Raw genomic sequence first — 18,308 nt, forward strand, 5'->3', positions numbered from 1 at the left:
AGCTTTTCGGTTCTCTGAGGTCATTCATTTCCCAAATTTCGTGTATATTCTCAAAAGGTATCTGGTATTACGAACAGTCGAGAGCGTTTGCTATATCTCTCCAGGCATCCAACTCTAATTCCCTAGATGCCAAGCTCAAATGTAACTCTTCGTTTTTTTCTCTGACGTCCGTCTCCTCACCTCTCTCTCGACTTGCGCCGTTCCACCTCAACTCCTGCAAGTCGAGTGGTGCTAGTAGGTCTGCAAGTGCGACACCTCCGACTCCGACTGGCGAAGGTTGTGGATTTGCTGAACTGGCGAGAGATCCGAACGTTGGATCGAGAAGTGGCGCAGGCGACGTGCGAGTCACTCGCAAGTGTCGTATCGAAGTCCGCAGACCGATCTGAATATCCTGTACGAGATGTAGACAGTTCATTGCGCTTCAGTCCTCAAAAGAACGAAACGAAAGCTTTGTAGTCTCACGTTGAGCGACGCATAGTAGGCCTCTGAGTACTTCCCGAACTCCGTCGACTTGTCTACTCCCGATTGCGCCTGCGAAGAACTCGCTGGATTCCCTGCTTTGTCGCCGTCTTCGTCTTCACCTTCGATCGCAAGTTCGCGAGAAGTGAACGAGGACAGAGGGTCGGGATGTAAGGACGCCAGGGCGCAACCGGCGAAATGCAGTAACACAGCGATGTTCTGTCGGACAGTTACGAGAGTTTTGATCAGCTCAAGAGCCGCAGGGCGAATGTCAAAATGGAACAAACATCTTCGATTTCCTTCAGCTCTGCTATCCGTTTTCCGGCTCGAGTCGATTCCCATGGTTGAGCCTGTGTAGCTTGATCTTGAGACGTAGCATCGTCGTTATCGTCCATCCGCATCGGGCTCTAGAGAGAGAGAGACAGGAAGGATTCGGTAAAGTGGGAGAGGCGGCTTAAGGGGATCGCAATTCGGGACGCGACAGCGGGAGTACCGTTTACGAGTGATTGTCAAGTTTGAGGTTGGAGAGCCGGCAAAGGTAGAGGTGACAGCGAAAGAGCAGCCGCGAAAGCGATTCTCTCTTGAACTTTCTCCTACCGACACTCTCGCAACCTTCGAGACCTCAAGAAGCACTGTGAAGACCGACTAGGGGACTAGCCTCACACGCCGTCTAGTACGAGCTGCTCTCGATTCGCTCGCAAGAGATCGCAACTTTCACACAACCGATCCACCTCACGACCATCAGACGACGAGTGAATAGATTGCTCAGCCCTTCTACAAGGTCACGTATTCTAGGTATGGCTGCTCTCACTTTTGAGGGCCTTCATAGCTCGTTGACTGATGAAAATCTCATCTCACCGACAGTTCTCAGCTCGCGAGGCCGTTGATTATCTCAGTGGTGGCTCGCCAGGAGGAACACACTGTACCCGATGTCCTCTTCGAGGTATCGAGATGAGCGATCCGATTCGGCCTATCCACCCCGACGTGGTCTTCCCTCTCGAGACTATTATCCTTCCCCGTCTTCTTCCCGCCCATACGATTCGAGAGAGCCACAATACGCTAGCTCATCAGCGTACCCGTCGAGAGCCCTCGACAACGGATCGAGGTTTCCACCTTCAGAAGGAGGAGGAGGAGGATCTAGCAGAAGTCGAGACGATCGAGGTTATTCAGGTTGGAATCACGCAAATACGGCGAGACACGACAGCAGGAGTGATAGGAATGGAAGAGACGATAGGGATGATCGAGGAACAGTCAGAGACGGGAGGGGGGCCGACGATTACCGAACGAGGTCTCCTCCTCTCCAGGCGAGATCGTTGAAACCCAGAGACGACGATAGGAATCGGATGGCCGACGTTTCGACATCTTCCCGTTTCGCTCAATCGTCGCAGGTGGATCCTCGTGCTCAAACTCGCGTACCTTATCGCGATCTGAGCCCGCCTGTCACCGCTCCGACATCGAACCGAATCGAAGACGACGCCTCTGCCGGCAAGATGGCCCCTCCACTCGGACTCGGGAAAGCATCGTACGAAAGAGCTCCGGCAAGAACGACAACTCGCTCGCCCGCTGCGACTACAAACTCGCTGCCTCAAAGTTCCCCTGGAGTCGAACCTGGAGAAATCGTCACACCGATCGATCCACCACCTGTATCTTCGAGCAGAGTCGACGGTGACGCAATGTCAAAGTGGGGAAACAGTGAAGATCGAAACAGGGGAGACTCGGGACGGTCCCGACAAACTTCAGGAGGATCGCACTCTTTAGGCAAGCAAAGACTCGAGAGCGGCAAGGATTCGAGGTACGGCCGAGACTCGGAATATCCTCCACCTTCATCCTATCCAGCAGCGTGAGTCGCCAGTGAACTTTTTCATTCCCCTCGCAGCAGAAATGACTGACTTACGTCCAGTTTCGTTTCTGTTAGTGATTCGCGCAACAGCCGAAACTTGTCTCCTCGTCGAGGCATGTCGCCTCCTCGGAGCAATGGCTCATCCGCCCTCCGCCCGTCTTCAATTCAGCAGCGCGATCGATCGCCCCCTCGTCAATCCGATGGAGCGCGACACTCTTCCTCCACTCGTCGACTCCGATCTCCCGAGCAAACACAACGACGCCGCTCTGCATCTCCCCCGTCTCGACGAGCTCTTGAAGCAAAGGGTAAAGAGACTTTTACTCGTCGAGGCCGTTCGCCGACACGCTCTCCTCGTTCGCGATCTCGCTCCCTCACCATTTCGCCGCCTCCGAAAACACGCCGCCGTCGCCGAGGCTCATCTTGCTCCTCCGCCTCTCGTTCACCTTCCCCTACCCGCTCCCGTCGACACAAACCCGTCGCTTCTTCATCAGATCGACGTCGTCCGAGCGGAAGACGTAGAAGTCACTCCCGCTCCCCTCGTAGCCGGTCTCAAAGCGTGACACGAAGTAACCCGAGGAGCCGAAGTACCTCACAATCGCCGAGGGCCGCAACAAAGCCGAAATTGGACAAGAGACCTCGAAGTCCCGAGACGAAATCTTCTGATCGCGCCTTCGACAAAAAGGCAAAAGTTACGAAAGGACCTCAACCATCCAACGATGTCGACCTCAGTCGGTCTACGACTTCGACGATCGCGAGTTCGATGTCTTCCTCACAACGCGCTGCACTACCTCTCAATCCTTCGCGACTCGGCCCACTCGGTAACTCCACTTCCTACTCCGCTCCAGCTCCAACTGCACCACGAGCCCTTCGTCCCACTCTGTCGGGTCAAACGAACGCGAATCTCCTTAATGAAGGCGGCCGAGTCACGGTCGAAGTTCCCAAGGGTCCGAAAACGAAGGCTGGATTCGCTCCGATCAAAACGACGCAAGTTGCAGGTCCACCTACGACTTCCCAGCCCTCTATCGTTCCGTCTTCCACTACAACCGCCAAGGTAGCAGCCGTCAAGAAGTTCTTCCCGGGAGAAGACGAGGAGGAGGAGGAGCGAGAGGAGAGGAGAAAGTCGAAGGATCTCAAAGCGAAAGAAGAGAAAGAACGATTCGAAGGTGAACGAGGGAGGCAAAGGATGGAGACGGAGCGAGACGGGAAGGAACGGGCATCGAAAGACTCGAAGGGGAAAGATCGCTACGAGATCCAGGATAGGATGAATCTCGATGAGGACGATCGACACGAACGTTCGCGTTTGGGGAGGAGGACAGATCAACGTCATCAACACCGAAGCCGAAGCGTGAGTCGAAGTAGGAGTAACTCGAGTAGGAGTACGAGTCGAACGAGATCTAGATCTCGGAATCGGAGTCGGAGCCGCAGCAGGAGAAGGAGCAGGAGCAGGAGCAGGAGCAGGAGTGTTGGGAGGACGGAGGATCGCCGCGATGTGGCGCGAAACGAAAGAGCAGGATGGACGGTGCGAAACCAAGGCGAAGTACCCCCTCCCCGGGTTCGATCCCTCCACGATCACGACGACGACATTCGCACGTCTCGACAGCCTCTTCCTGTTCGAGCACAACAAGTCCCTCTCGGTTCCCGAAATATCGCTTCCCAACTGGCGCCAGCTGGACCTCGTCGATTCAATCACAACGCCGTTCCGACAGGTCCTTCTAACCAAGCTCGCGTTCCAGCCTCTTACGAACGTCCTGCCCCTCTTCCGTCCTTCGGAGGTCCTCGTCATGGTTTCAACGCTGTAACCTCCGCGAACGCGGTTGTACCGGGGGTTTCTGAGCGAAAATGGGGCGCTCCAAATTCGATTCAAACTCCAACTCGTCCTCTTCTTGCAACTCCGATGGTTGTCAACGGGACGCCTTCATCTGCTCGCCCGAGTTCTCTTCCGAACTCAACTCAGCTTCCGCCACGCTTCCCGTCGGATTCGCACGTTGTCAAGTCTGGCTGGAGTCAACCACCGTCAGCTCCTCGCGATCACTTCGAAGCCGGTACCCCGCCTCTCGGATCACGTCCATCTCTACCACACGCGCCTGCTCCAGTCTTAGCAGAGACTTCTGCTCCCATTCCATCGCCCCAACAACCTCCAGTCAAAATCCCTTCGGTCCCCCCCGAGCCATCCCCAGCTGTTCCAACTCATTCCATCGAGTCATCTTCTGCGCCAAACGTTGAATCTGTCGCAGCTCAACCGACTGAGTTCTACGAACGGATCGTCCAAGTCGGAGAAGGTACATACGGAAAGGTTTACAAGGCGCGTAACGTCGAAACGGGAGAGTTGGTCGCGCTCAAGCGGATCAGGATGGAGGCGGAGAAGGACGGCTTCCCAATCACGGCAGTTCGAGAGATTAAACTCTTGCAAAACCTTCGGCATCCGAACGTCGTCGATCTGAAAGAGATGCTCGTCTCGAAAGGTGAGGTTTCCACTCGCTTACTCTCGAGCTTCTACTAATCTTCTCTCTCACAATTGCATGCTAGGCCACGTCTACATGGTTATGGAATACATGGATCACGACCTAACCGGAATTCTTCATCACCCGAACGTTTCGTTCTCCCCCGCTCATCTCAAGTCCCTAATGAAACAATTCCTCGAAGGGCTCGACTTCATTCACCGTCGTGGCGTATTGCATCGAGATCTCAAAGGGTCAAACATCCTCCTCAGTCGTTCGGGAGAACTCAGGATCGCCGATTTCGGCCTCGCAAGGTTCTTCGCTCGAGGTCGCAACAACGACTATACGAATCGGGTCATCACTCAATGGTACAAGCCTCCGGAGCTTCTGTTCGGAGCTACGATCTACGGAGAAGAGGTCGACATGTGGAGTGCTGGGTGAGTTTTCTCGCTTTGCGTTGCTACCCTCAACGCGCCGCTGACGCCGTGCCGTCATCATGCGAATTCCGAAGCTGTATCTTCCTCGAGTTATTCGCTCGAAGGCCCGTTTTTCAAGGTCAAGACGAGATTCATCAACTCGAAGTCATCTTCAAAGTTACTGGAACTCCTTCCCCTGAAAATTGGCCGGGAGTTCAGGACCTCCCATGGTACGAGCTTGTGAAGCCGAGAACGAGTCTCCCTTCTCAGTTGCGCTCCGTCTTCTGCAAGTAGGTTACTTTCCTTTCACTCCGGTTGATCCAACGAGGCTAAATTGGAGAACTCTATCGTGAATTCGCAGGTGGATGACTCCTGCGGGTCTCGACGTGGCTGAGCGCCTTCTGTGTCTCGATCCGGCTGGACGGCCGACGGCAGCAGCAGCCCTTCAAATGGATTACTTCGAATCAGAGGAACCGAAACCCGAACCGCCTGACTTGTAAGTTTCTCCTCTCTCGAAGCACGGTGCAGTCGAGCGTCTCTGACAGACAAGTGCGATCCCCTTTCAGTTTATCATCTTTGTCCGGAAGCTGGCACGAGTTTGAAAGTAAGCGAGCAAGAAGAAAGGCTAGGGAGGACGCAGCGTAGTCGGGAAGAGTAAATCAGTGATCCACGAAACGAAACAACCTCGTCTGATCCCCCTCTGAGTATCGGTTGAGAGACGATTTATTTCGTAAAATTCAGCTGAGCAGATCATCAAAGAAAGAAATGCTCGAGCCAGAGCGACGACCCGTCGCAACGCATAGTAGGATCGTGGTTGATGCTGGTTAGCTGTGCGGAAGGAGGGGGCGGGCTGACTTCGGCTTTACATTCGAAATTACAAGGAAGGGAAAGACAGCTTGTTACTCAATAATTCCGATTCCGACACTCAGTAATTGTTCTCGTAGGCTTCGCGAGAGAAGTCTATCGGTAGGGGAATGGAGTTAGTTCTGATGAAGCAGCAGGAGAAGATAAAAACTGCGATCTGGCACTTGCGTTGTTCAGCCTGTTGGCGTGCTTGACGCTGAGCCTCTTCACGATCCAAAAAGTCAAGTCCTGCCACCGTAGAGATTACGAGCGTCAGCAAGTCTGAGGCGGCCGATGGCTACGATCGAAGTCAAAGCTCGCCTTTCGTCTCGAAGAGTTTGCTGCGAGAAAAGAAAGAGCGCGAGAGTAAGCCAGCTTGTACCGTCGCGGAGAAGCAAACAACCCCGACTCACTCGGCTTCTGCGCCAGCGAACGCTGCGAAGAGCTCCTTTGCCATCTGAAAGAAAAACCGTAGATTCGATCAGTTTTCATGGATTTCCGGCTGCGGAGGTGTCCTGGTCACTTACTTGGTGATTCGGAGGCTTGCCATTCTGTGCTACGTGCTTTTCATACGCTTTTTCTGCCTGCGAAAAAAAAACAGAGTTGATCAGAACGAGCTTCGACCATGCGATAACGTCTTCACGAACCTCGAAACAAGCGGCTCCAGCGATCAACTCGTGTGACCAGGACGACTCGTGAGGTTGTTCGTTTTGAACCTAGATACAACGCGGATCAGTAAGTCGAAGAAACACCCGATCCCGATTTTATGAAAGACGCACCGTGTTGTAAGCCTGAGCTTGCTCCGATTCGTGGTGGAAACTATGAACGACGACGAATGAGCGTCAGCTCGACTTTCCATGGGGAGCCCGCTGCGGAAGGGCGAAGGGCTTCATGCTCGAACATGGAGCCTACCGAGCGAAAGCAGACACTCACAATCCCATTTTGGTTCGAGTTGCTTGTGATGTAAGAGAGAAGAGCGCGAGGAAGGAACTTGGGAGAGTGAAGAAAACGAAAGCAACTTGCAGAAAGCGTCGACGCTTCTTCTCCCTCCGCTGCCTCGAGCAACGTGTCGATATTGCGCATGACTCTACATACAACGAGGTCGTCAGTTCTCCATAGAGTCTTTTACTATTCTTAGTACAGTACACCGGAGTACAATCTAAATTTGATCATATTGCAGAGTGACTTAGTTTAGTGCGCCGCAGCTTATGTACCCACAAATCCTTGCCGACGACCTGAGACGCGAGCTACAGACGCGCAAAGAGCGAGGCGAGTCGCCACGCGGGGACCTTTTGTGGCGGGAGAAGACACCATGAGCTCAGCTCTCGGACTCTCTCGAATCCAACAATGCGAACTGATGGAAATACAACCAAGGGAGGCGACTGATAAAGACTTACAGACCACAGAAGAAAGAGACAACGTCGGACAAGAGACGCCGAGAAACGGATCAACAGAACCAGAGGGAAACCCCTACCGAAACGAGTATCAATGTCGATATCGAAGGGAGAGTGATTCCTAGAGGAGACGAAGATATTCCCATGGCTACGCCACCTTTCGAAGTATCCGAGTAGTATCTATGAGTGGGAGCGTTAGTGAGAGAAAGGAGGGAGAATGAGCGAAAGGGGGGACGAGCTGACTTGGGTTTCGAGTTGTAGCTGTTCACTTGATACAATGGCAGAACCTGATTACTCGTACCACAAGTGGAACCCTACAATGCGAGGCGATCAGGCGCGAACCTACTTGAGATAGAGCGGAGAGAAAGTCACCAGGACGTAGTCGCAAGCAGTTCTACACATTCCGAAATTCTCGACGGCCGGAGATGCTTGAGGATTCGAACATTGATCGAGGCAGGCTGCAGTCCTCAGACGGCAATCTGCGTCGATAGCGCGGGTCAGCTCAATTCAGGGAGAAGGCAGAATGGGAGAAAGCTGCCAAGACTGACCGTACGTATTGACCGGAACAGTCAAAGGTTGCAGCCTACTGTCCGCTCCGTCGTTACACTCACAATTCCAACCTAGAGTTTCCGCGTTACAGCTGTTTGTGGCAGGCGAGTAATCGAAGTTAATCCCTTGCAAGATCATGGAAGTTCACGGTAAAAGACTCACAAGTTCGTAGTGACAATCGATTCAGACTTGGAACATCGAGCTGTCGAACAGAAGGCTGTCGTTTGATTACAGATCGATATCCTAGTAGCTTCACTCTGTGCGGGAGAAAAGTCGCCGGAGGAGATTTCGACATCGTAAACGAGTGTCAGCTCCCGCCGCTCTTTCTTCGCCAGCATGCATGAATGGAAATGCGCACCTCAGATGTGAGGTTGTATGTATAACCTGGTAGGTACTGTGCGAGAGATCGAGCGGTGCTAGTTTCGAAAGAACCTCCAGATGTCGCAGTCGCATAATTCGGTACAGACATGAGGGAAGTGGCCGTCGCGGTAGCGTTCACTAGGGAACAGCGTGATCGCAACAAGGTCAGCTTCGCGAGAACCGGCCGAAGAGTGGGGGAAAAGAAAGGGAAAAGTGCTCAACTAGGTGCGCCAGAGACCATCCGGGCTGTATAAGCGATGGCTAGCAGACTTTTTCGCCACATAGTCGAGAATATTGGGAATTCGAGCGAGGAGTTGGGAGAGAACGAGACGAAGATTCGGCTAAGTTCTTTCCTCCACTTCATCATCTCATCGAGCTGCAACCCTCCTCTTCCTCTCCGTCCTTGTCGCCCTTCGGACCCGAAAAGAACTATCCACTATCCAATTGTCACAGGCTTCAAAAATCGTCAGGACGATCGCCACATTTTCAACCTCTCTCAGGCTCTTCCGATTCTCATCAATCGATCCTCGAACGTAGTGGACCAAGTGAGGTGGGATGGCATCCTTCTTTGGAAATCGACCTAGTTACGTTACTGCTAGTTGGGCGAATCAACGCATCTACCCTCGAACCGAGCCGACATTCAACCAACCCGAGTCGGAACCCTCGTTAGCTCCCCCTCGTTCCACTTCATCAACTCCAGCAATCACACCGATAGTGCAAGGAGGAGAAGGTCGACCTACCCAACCACCTCCCCTCTATTTCCCAGGCGCGAACCGACAGAGAACCCTCTCACAATCCGAGAATATTCCTTCCGCTTCAACCCACATCCCCTCAATCAACTCTGCCTCGACCCGTCTTTCTATCATACCGTGGCAGTCTCACCCGATACCCCTACTTACGAAGGATTCATCACTCAGCGAAAAAATTCGCAAGTGGCTGCGAGTTGAAGAAGTTTGGAGCTGCTTGAAGCAAGAACCAGAGGTACTCTGGGACGGATGGCCAGTCGAGTTCGGTGGGAAACCTTTCGCCCGACGTCGAAGGTCGGTCGATGAGGAGGAAGCTCATCAAGGCGAATCGTCGAGGTTGAGCAGGATTACGTCGAGGCGAAGTGGCTCCTCGCGAGCAGATTCAGGGATCGTACTCTCGATGGAAGGAGATACGCATAGAAGACATCACGTACTCTCGATGGAAGGAGATACGCATAGAAGACATCACGTACTCGAGCCACTCTATCGGAAACGAGTGGCCGAACTCAACAAGCTCATCTCGGAGAGTTTGATCGTCCCACGAGGTTGGCTCGCAATGACGGAGATGATGTGGATAACTTGGTTCGTCGCGTTGATCGTTGCACTGGGTCAGGGCGGAGGCTCTCAAACTGGATTCTTGAAAGGTGTCGAGGTTCGTCTCCTTTCTTCTTGCACTTTTTCCTTCGTTTCCAAGCTAAAGGGCTCACCGATTTGACATTGTAGATTGGTCTCGTCTGTGTCATCATCCTTTCAGCATTAGCGATCAACGGGGTCAGGGTGAGCTCATCTTGAATTTCGTTCATCGAGTCTTTGTTCGTTTCCACCACGATGCTAATTTGAGGTCGCCTGATAGATGCGGCGTTGGGCTCTCGCTGAACAACTACGCAAGAGAACTCGAGACTGGTCTCCGTTACCGATCACTTCTTCGACAAATACTCAGTTGATGCGCAATTACCTCGACGGGGAGGCGGATCCTAGAGAAGTCGCTCAGCAAGTATACAAGGAGAGTCCCGTTCTGAGATGGAGGTTGAGAGAAGTCGAGGTCAGGCCTTTTCCTAATCACTTTCGCATTGAGGAGCCTAAAGACTGAACTCGAGCTCATCCTCGTAGGGAGGATATTGGCTCGCTTATCGCCCTGTCATCCGCTGCGAATTGATCACGCCGGCGACCCGTTCGAACCCTCAGATGTTGATCGACCCTGTTGAGATTCCGGACACGACAGAGGAAAGTGTCTCGGGAGAAAGACAAGGCGAAGGCGTTGTGGGAGAACTCCCCCCTGGCTATGAAGAAGATGCTACCCAGAGGACAACTTCGTCGACACGATCTGGACGCTGAAGTTCTTGTACGTTTATGGATGCAGCTTTACTGTATCGGAACTTGGATCGGAAACGTCGGACAACCTCTTTGTCAATGTATCGCCGTTTATGTGCCTGTTCTGCTCTCTCTCTGAAACAGAAAGAAGAGCATCATGTTTGGTTCAATCCACTGAGCACTGCAAACCGAGACCGAGAGTGAGGGTGATAGACGGAGCGAGCAAGTTTGCAGTCAATCTTTCGATGCCGAGAACTTTGGGACGACCGCCCACTTCAGTAAGAGTCTTAGACTTGAGCAGACATCCTTCAGAGTCGTACGAAAGAGTCGGAGAGCGGCGAGAGAAAGAGGGAGATTTGATCGCGAGTTGCGAAACCGCTCTCTCCTCAGCACCATCTCCAACGTAAGCGCGCAACCTCTCATCCAGCTGTAGGCATGTATCGGCGGCAGCACAGGCTCCTGGCGAAGGATCGGATCTACTGCTTGACGGTCCCGAGTTCTCTTGCTAACATCCCTCTTCTCCTCTCACTCACTAGCTCTAGCATGTCTCGCCTCGCTGCCCTCGTGCCTCCCAAGATCGCTTCTCCTTCGGCTATCGGAGCTCCTCAATCGGCTGCTCGCATGACCCGAGTTGTCGATTTCTACTCGAAGGTGAGAAGATCATCATCTCTTGATCTCTCTTCCCGTCTTGCTGTACTGACTAGTCTCACCCTCTTCAATGCCGGGTCTATATAGCTTCCCAAGGGCGCCGCTCCCAAGAAGAACGCTGGCTTGAACCCCTTCTCCCGATACAAGGCCAAGTACTTCGATGGACCCAACGCTTCCGCTGCTCCTTTCCTTCACGTTATCGGTGGAATGTTCTTGATTGGTTACACTATCGACTGTGAGTCCAAATGCGTGAGACTTCGAGAAACTGTGATTGACCTCTGATTACTTGTTTCTCCTCAGACAACATGCACTTGAAGCACCACAAGAAGTGAGTACATCACATCATCGACTTCGAGAGGCTCAATGAAGCGACGGGGAACGCGCAGTTGCGCTCGCTCGCTGTGCAGCAAGAACAATTCACTTCAAACCGTTCGTTTCGCTGACTTTCTTTCCCATGCTCCTCTCTCTTTCTCTTCCTTTCTCCTTGCCTGGTCTATTCGAACTTTCAGCAACCACCACGTGAGTTCTCTACTTCTTAGAAAGAGTTTGGCTCAAGATGGTAAACTGTTCGCTGACGCCTTCATTCTCTGTTCCGGTTCCGCTTGTAGTAAATGGAGACGTAACCGGAGTTCTGGGGGGTAGACTAGGTCTTATGTTCTGAACGAGCAAGATACGTGGTTCAGAGGCTGTTGAGAATCGAAACAAAAAGAGATATTTCACAAGTCATCGTGTTCCATTACGGAGATTGCTTTCCCATTGCGCCTGCCTAGTTATCGCATGCCATGCGAGCGTTCACTGGTCTATCGTTTAGTAAATTTGCTTCGTTTGGAAACACATCATCGAAGAGAATTGTTGAGTTATCACTGTTGCGTTTGCTTTCTCACATCGACTCGACCGCGAATGGACACCGAGCTGGCTCAAGTGGTGTCAGTGAGTGACTCTTATCGGGTTCCAGCGCTCTAGAGGGATCAACTGATCACGCGCGACAGGCCATCGAGACTCTCTATTCTCCATCGACTGCTCCCTCATTTCAATCGCAAATCCAATCTCAGCTACTGTCAGTTCAAGCATCTCAACTCGGGTGGTCACTCGTTGCGCCATTCCTCGTTCACCCGGAGCCGACGGTGAGATTCTTTGGCGCCTCGACGCTCGAAACGAAACTATCGAAACAGTGGGACGAACTACCGAATCCAGATCAGCAAGCTTTGAAGGACAGTTTATTGGGATGGTTGAGCGAAAGTGCGAGGAAAGCCTACCCCGCCGAGGAGGGAGCTCGTGAACTGGTCGGCGAGAAGCCTGTTTTGCGCAAGCTCTCATCCGCGGTGGTTACCTATGCGATCAAACGACACTCTGGATCGACCGGGACTCGCTCGAGGAACGACGGAGAGGGACAAGAAGCATGGGAGGACTGGTTATTGGAGGTCGTCGTGAGACTCGCAGCGAGCAGGAGTAGGAGAGAAGCCGTTCTCGAAGTGCTCGCAATCGTAATCGAACAGGTTCAAAGAGCCGAGCTACCGGGGACGAAGAGGTGAGGGTTCCTTCGCGCACGAGACGAAAGCGAGGCAGCCAGATTGACGATTTGAATCGCGAACAGAATGTCGTTCATGAGCTCGCTCAGCTCGTCGACTCCTCATCTCGTTCAGACTCTCACCGATTCCCTTACGATCTCGCCGACAACTTCTCCAACCGAATCGGTCCTCGCCCTGTCCTGCTTCAACTCGTATCTTTCGGCTGGACAACTCTCTCACGCCGACCTTACGATCCTTTACCCTCTCCTTATCAGCCACTTGACGAATCCAACTACTGTCGTCGCGGCGTGTTCCGCCACTGAAGAGCTCATCGAACGCTCGAACGGATACGGCAGTAATGCAGGCGGTAGCGGCGTTACGAAATTCATGAATCGACAGCGTGTCACTCAAGTAATCGAAGGATGGGCTTGTAGCGATTATGTGACCAACTTGACTCGATCGGTGGTCGAAGAAGCAAGCGAAGATGTTGAAGACGAACCGATGGCTGTCTTCAAGTTGATTTGCACTCTCGCCGAATACTTCATTTCGACTTACCTCTTCGATTCTCCAACACCTGCAACCTCAAACATCCTCGTTCCACCTCCTCTTACCCTCGTGTCTCCTCCAATCCACACTCTCCTCGCACTCCTGATAACTCTCAGCACTTTTCCCGGTCACTCATCCGATTCTTCGTACGCGATCAATGAACTCCCAACTGGAGCCTGGATGGCGTTACAAGAGTACGGCGCAGACGTCGGGTTCACGCTTAACGGGAAACTTGAGGAAGGAAGAAGTGAGGACGAGTGGCAAGTCTACAAGGGAGTTTGGAACGCTCTCAAAGATGGATTGAGAAATCGAGCCGTGCGACCGACGCTTGAAGAATTCGGGGCGTGGCCCAAAGGTCAGCAATTTTCGCTCCTCTCCTCCAACGATAGACACAAGACTGAACAAGGATCGTTGTCTTGACAGACATTAGAGATGCGTTTCGGATTTATCGAAACACCGTTTTGATCGATCCCGTTCAATACTGTTATTACGTGCTCAGGGAGGAGATGCTCGCGTCCTTGGTCGAGTTAGCAAATCAACAGATCGATCTCGCGCCCGCGGAAGGGGATATGGACAGTTACGAGGCGAGAAACGTTTCCTCCGCTTTCCGAAAGAGAAAACGGATCGTCGCTGACTCGTGACGAACAGGATTTGGAAGCGACTCTCTTCGTCATCAACGGTCTCGCCGAATGCGTACCGATGTCTTCCCCGCTATCCGATTCTCTCTCCTCATCTACGTCCTCGATCGCCTCGACTTCGACGACTCTGACGACCACTTATCTCTCCTATCTCTTCTCCCCTTCGTTACTCGGCAGACTCCCGACATCACCTGCCCGACACTTGTCTCTGCGTACGACCTCTCTCAAACTCTTAGAGGGGTACTCAGCATGGTTCACTTCGCAGCCTTCAGCCTGTCTCCTTGCGATCCAGTTTGTCGTTTCGTCTTTGCAAGAATCAAAGCTCATTCCTCAAGCAGTGAGGAGTCTGCGCGGTCTCTGCAACAGCAATAGGAAAGTTCTGACAGGTCACGTCAACGAGTTCGTCGGGATTCTCGGAGGGTTGGAAAGCGGAATCGGAGTCGAAAAGAGCGAACTGGCTAAAGTTCTGGAAAGTGTCGCAAGTGTTGTACAGGCACTGGAGTCCGATAGGATCATCGAACCGATACTCGCAAGTCTGAAACTGTTTCTCTGCGAGGATTGAGCTGATGGCAGCAGCTTGAATAGACGCTTTCGAATCCGATCATTTTCAAACTCGATTCTGCTGCACAAGGTCAAAGCCTGGTAATGACGCTCTTCCTAACTGTTAAACGACCTGAGGGAATCTGACTTTGCTTCTTCGTCGCAGAATCCCGACGAAGCGAAGGAAACGTGCTTGACTCAGTTACTTTACCTCACCTCGCTGTCGAAAGGACTGTCAACGCCGGAACCAGACGTACTCGACTTGGATACATCTTTCGACGACAGCGGAGCGAGTCAGCAGTCGCTCAAGGTGCTGGAAGATTCCAGAATGAGGGAATTGAGGGAGAGACTTGGGCGAGCGGTGGAAGCGACGGTCAGGGTCTGGGCTAGTGATCTGGAAATCGTCTCGGTGAGTTCTCACCCGCTCTTCCCTTACCTTCTGATGATCGCTGACTGCGCACGGTCCATTGTTCACCGACAGGCTATATCAGAATTCATTCGAGCTTCTATCGCAGAAACGACACCGTCTCCATTGTCCCTGGAACCCTTCCTTCTCCTGTCACTCTGCTCTTCAGCTCTACACCAAGCGCCTTCGTCGATCTGGCTCGGAATCGGTGGGAACTTGCTGGCGAGACTCGCGAGAGATAGGAATGATAGAAGTTTAGGAGATACGGAGCTGAGGAGCATCGGCACGTTAGTCGAAGGAATGTTGAACGTCGTCCTGAGCTTCCACGGCGACCTGAGTAGTGAGTTTACCGCGTCATCTCGCCATTCTCCCTGCAAACGCTCAGTCCTTACTTGTTTGCAGCCATGACCGAGAACCCCGACGTGGTTTCATCGTTCCTTTCTTTCTGCACCCAGGTAAGGAGCCTCGTCTCTTCCTTCTTTGCGACTCGATCGTTCAGCTAACCTGAACTTGATACCATTCCGACTTTGCAGATTGTTCGACACTATCCATCGATATTTGTTGTTCTGCCTGTTCACTACCTCGCCGCTGTGCTGGCATTCGCCGAAAGAGGTCTGGGCATGCAAGAGCAGTTCTCTCTCAAATCTACCATCGAACTCCTTGTGAGTTCATCTGGGGCCGCCTTGTGCTTTTGCACTACTAACAGAATCATTCCTTTTTCGCTTATCAGCTCCTTTCGGTTCAACAAACAAAGATGGCGTCCGCCTCGTCATCGGCGTTCTCTGCAACTCTTCAACCACGTACTCCGTCCCTCGTCCGGTCAATCCTTCTGGCGGTCGCAGGCTCCGTTCCTCGATCCCACCTCGTCTCCCTCTCTGAACTCCTACACGCTTGCCTTCTCCGGCTACCGGAACAATCGAGACCTGCTCTCGGAGAGCTCTTGAGTACACCGAATTGGCCGAATGAAAGGACGACTCAGGAAGCGAAAACCAGATTCGAGAAATCCGTCCTGAGGTGAGTGCTGCTCTTCTCCTACTTCGCTCCATCACTGACTATGCGAGCCCTTCCGGTCACTAGTGCTCGAACAGGAAGACAGGTTCGTCAAGCAGTCAACGACTTTGCGCTCTTAGCACGCGGTCTCGAGGGTAGCGCCTACGGAGCTCAAACTGGCTTGTAACGCGAGCTATTCATTTTCTCATGCGAGCCCGTGCGCTGTAAACAAATCCAGGTGTGACATTACGGGCAAAACATGAGAGAAGAGAGAGTAAATCTCGGAACAACAACAGGAAACGACGAGTTCCGGAGGGAGAGCGTCCATTGAGAAAGGAGAGGGGAGAGAGTGTGTTTGATCGGCGAGAAACGGTCGACTACGGTGTAGCGCTACGTGTATATGCCGCGGTAGTCGAGGAAGCTGCCGTATGTACCACAGATGTGGGCAGGTGAGGCTGGAAGAGCGAGGCAGAGACGTCGACGTCGCGCGAGAATTTTGATCTCTTTCTGACCTTCTACGAGGTAAGCAGCAGATTGCGGCAGGTTTTTTGCCCCTAGTATGTGTCGGAGGCTCGTACGTCCTTGGCCGAGCAACGAGTGTGTGTAATGCTGGGTACAGGCTCGGGATGCGAGCAATCGAGCACGGTTGACAGTGGCTTACGCCCCAAACCAAGTTCGCTGACCACGAAAAGACGCTGACATACTCTTTTCACCCTATATGGACGATATCCGGCGCCGGAAGCGCCGTCCGATCGCAAATCGACGGATTCATGGCCATGAAAAATGCGACTTTGCAAAACGAAACTTTGACGAGCGCGTTCTCGTTGCCTTCGAATCCTTGTCGTCTCAAACATCAACAGGTCGCTCACAGAGTACTATGTGCATCACGGGCGCAACTCCCGCGCTGAACGGATCCGGCGGCAGGGAGAAATGCGAAGAAACAGGTCTCTATTCGTGCAAAGTTGGCGACTGCATCTTCGTGCTTCATCGAGTTGGACTCTTCTTCTTGTCACTTCCATGTGCTACAGTTGCTACAGCGGACCGACTGTGTGGACAGACCTAGTAAGCAGTATGAGCAAGATGAAGCGTCGAATAAAAGTTCGCGAAATCGCTTTCTGGCCCTTCGATTTGTCCCTGTCAGGATCTCGGGGATTTCGACCAATGTCACACGAGAGATCGACGTGGTATACACCTGATTCAACGGCTCAACCATTCAGGCGCACGAGAATGACTGATGAACGGGATTATTTGCAGGAGATGAAGTGCCCGTTGCGAGCGGCAGAGGTCGAGAGGCAGACGGAGGTAGGCTGGATACCGTACTGATGCTCGGCATGATCGAATGGAGGCAGTCGGGATGCACGGATGATGTGAGAAAGCGAGAACGAAAAATGGCAAATTTGCCAAAATGCTTTTCGAGCAAAGCACTGCGTTCAACGTAGCTGACTAGTTTCTTTCGCGCGAGGGACGAACTGAGACCTCCAAGTGATTACACAGGCGGAGGAGAAGGAGCCAGACGCAAACGCAAACACACAAAGTTCGATGTCGTCGCATTTTCTCTCTGCTTCGCTAACGAGGTAACGCAGTACCGCTCACGGATGCCTTCTACTGAGTCTCGTAGGAAAGAAAGGAATCCGTATAGGGCTTTGTGCGTCATTTCCAGTGTCGTGACAAGTCAACTGCGAACCCAAACGAACTACCTCGAATGATTCGCCCAAGCGCGATGGTCTTTCGGCCACCATCACGTCACTCATCTCACGTCACTCATCCGCGGCTCTTCCAGGCGAGAACGGAGAACGGGAATAGGAAGAAGTGGGATCGACGGCCGGTAGAACGTTTGAACAAGAATGTCGAGAGGTCCGAAGAATTCGTGGAAATTGAGTCGTCGAGAACGGAAAGAGAACTGGAGATCTACTCACTCGAGCATTCGATCAAAGAATCAAGGAGAGCTCGTACAGTACACTATGAAATGGCTCACTGACTTTGAACCGTGGAATTTGTGGAGAGGGGTTAATGCACTGCTCATCAACGCCCCCGCGACCCTAACGTCCGATCTGGGCACTCCTGAATCTCTTGCTACCGAAGATATGTACTCGTCGAAGCCGTGTGCGAAGAAGAGCGGAATTCGGCGTCTCAAGAGAGAAGAAAAGTGGTTGGGTCGATATAAGAGGAAGACGTTCGGGAGTGATTCGGTCGGATAGAGGGGAGCTTGGGATCGGAGAGCAAAGGAGTACCAGAGGATAGTGCACCTATGACGGACCAGGACTGGCGGTGGGAAGGGTTGGCGATGCGGTCGGAACAATCGAGACCGATACAAGATGTTTTTCTCGGCCAATGCAAGCCGACGACCGACGTGATTGATATCGAGACTGCCTTGAAAGTGTAGGATGCCAACAGCGGCAGCTGGAACGCGGTCGAAGAAGGGGTAGATGGAGAAGACGGTTTCGAGAGGACGTGGGAGAGAGCCGAAGAGGAGAGAATGATGAGATCGCAATGGGGTGGAGTAGGTGTACTCTGAACGTCGAATTGTTGGTCGTGGCTTGAGATAAGCGAGAAATAGAGAACACGGATATTGCAGCGAGGGAAGGCGAGGGAAGAATTTGCGGGGTGGAAATTGAAGGTTCATCTTGGAAACAGTGTCCTTACGGTCTCTACACTGTCTTGGTGGTTCGAGCACGA

General features: G+C 52.6%; 7 protein-coding genes across 7 annotated transcripts; 4 read left to right on the forward strand and 3 right to left on the reverse strand.

Moving 5' to 3' along the window:
- Positions 1-67: 67 nt before the first annotated feature.
- Positions 68-854, reverse strand: JCM6883_007119 (uncharacterized protein; the record flags this gene model as incomplete). Its single annotated transcript, XM_076634841.1, has 3 exons — positions 68-391; positions 463-678; positions 747-854. The coding sequence occupies 3 exons, from the start codon at positions 852-854 to the stop codon at positions 68-70; spliced, it is 648 nt and encodes a 215-aa protein (XP_076485162.1).
- Positions 855-1,388: 534 nt separating this feature from the next.
- Positions 1,389-5,798, forward strand: JCM6883_007120 (uncharacterized protein; the record flags this gene model as incomplete). Its single annotated transcript, XM_076634842.1, has 6 exons — positions 1,389-2,299; positions 2,375-4,761; positions 4,826-5,174; positions 5,249-5,443; positions 5,515-5,649; positions 5,720-5,798. The coding sequence occupies 6 exons, from the start codon at positions 1,389-1,391 to the stop codon at positions 5,796-5,798; spliced, it is 4,056 nt and encodes a 1,351-aa protein (XP_076485163.1).
- Positions 5,799-6,405: 607 nt separating this feature from the next.
- Positions 6,406-6,937, reverse strand: JCM6883_007121 (DUF3759 domain-containing protein; the record flags this gene model as incomplete). Its single annotated transcript, XM_076634843.1, has 5 exons — positions 6,406-6,453; positions 6,524-6,580; positions 6,644-6,712; positions 6,776-6,815; positions 6,930-6,937. The coding sequence occupies 5 exons, from the start codon at positions 6,935-6,937 to the stop codon at positions 6,406-6,408; spliced, it is 222 nt and encodes a 73-aa protein (XP_076485164.1).
- A 506-nt stretch (positions 6,938-7,443) lies between these two features.
- Positions 7,444-8,540, reverse strand: JCM6883_007122 (uncharacterized protein; the record flags this gene model as incomplete). The annotated part of the gene is made up of 7 exons (XM_076634844.1): positions 7,444-7,570; positions 7,634-7,704; positions 7,763-7,869; positions 7,939-8,030; positions 8,102-8,196; positions 8,298-8,437; positions 8,522-8,540. The coding sequence occupies 7 exons, from the start codon at positions 8,538-8,540 to the stop codon at positions 7,444-7,446; spliced, it is 651 nt and encodes a 216-aa protein (XP_076485165.1).
- A 314-nt stretch (positions 8,541-8,854) lies between these two features.
- On the forward strand, positions 8,855-10,380 carry JCM6883_007123 (uncharacterized protein; the record flags this gene model as incomplete). Its single annotated transcript, XM_076634845.1, has 4 exons — positions 8,855-9,697; positions 9,769-9,822; positions 9,899-10,087; positions 10,156-10,380. The coding sequence occupies 4 exons, from the start codon at positions 8,855-8,857 to the stop codon at positions 10,378-10,380; spliced, it is 1,311 nt and encodes a 436-aa protein (XP_076485166.1).
- Positions 10,381-10,899: 519 nt separating this feature from the next.
- ATP17 (F1F0 ATP synthase subunit f) lies at positions 10,900-11,336 on the forward strand (the record flags this gene model as incomplete). Its single annotated transcript, XM_076634846.1, has 3 exons — positions 10,900-11,007; positions 11,092-11,239; positions 11,305-11,336. 3 exons carry the CDS (start codon positions 10,900-10,902, stop codon positions 11,334-11,336), a joined length of 288 nt encoding a protein of 95 aa, XP_076485167.1.
- A 568-nt stretch (positions 11,337-11,904) lies between these two features.
- Positions 11,905-15,819, forward strand: JCM6883_007125 (uncharacterized protein; the record flags this gene model as incomplete). Its single annotated transcript, XM_076634847.1, has 12 exons — positions 11,905-11,934; positions 11,994-12,532; positions 12,599-13,413; positions 13,482-13,642; positions 13,707-14,225; positions 14,282-14,338; positions 14,403-14,645; positions 14,718-14,982; positions 15,045-15,097; positions 15,176-15,304; positions 15,373-15,656; positions 15,720-15,819. 12 exons carry the CDS (start codon positions 11,905-11,907, stop codon positions 15,817-15,819), a joined length of 3,195 nt encoding a protein of 1,064 aa, XP_076485168.1.
- Positions 15,820-18,308: the final 2,489 nt, after the last annotated feature.

Source organism: Sporobolomyces salmoneus (assembly GCF_050403485.1).
Source record: "Sporobolomyces salmoneus JCM6883 DNA, S_salmoneus_JCM6883_v1_ctg73, whole genome shotgun sequence".
NCBI classification, from domain to species: domain Eukaryota; kingdom Fungi; phylum Basidiomycota; class Microbotryomycetes; order Sporidiobolales; family Sporidiobolaceae; genus Sporobolomyces; species Sporobolomyces salmoneus.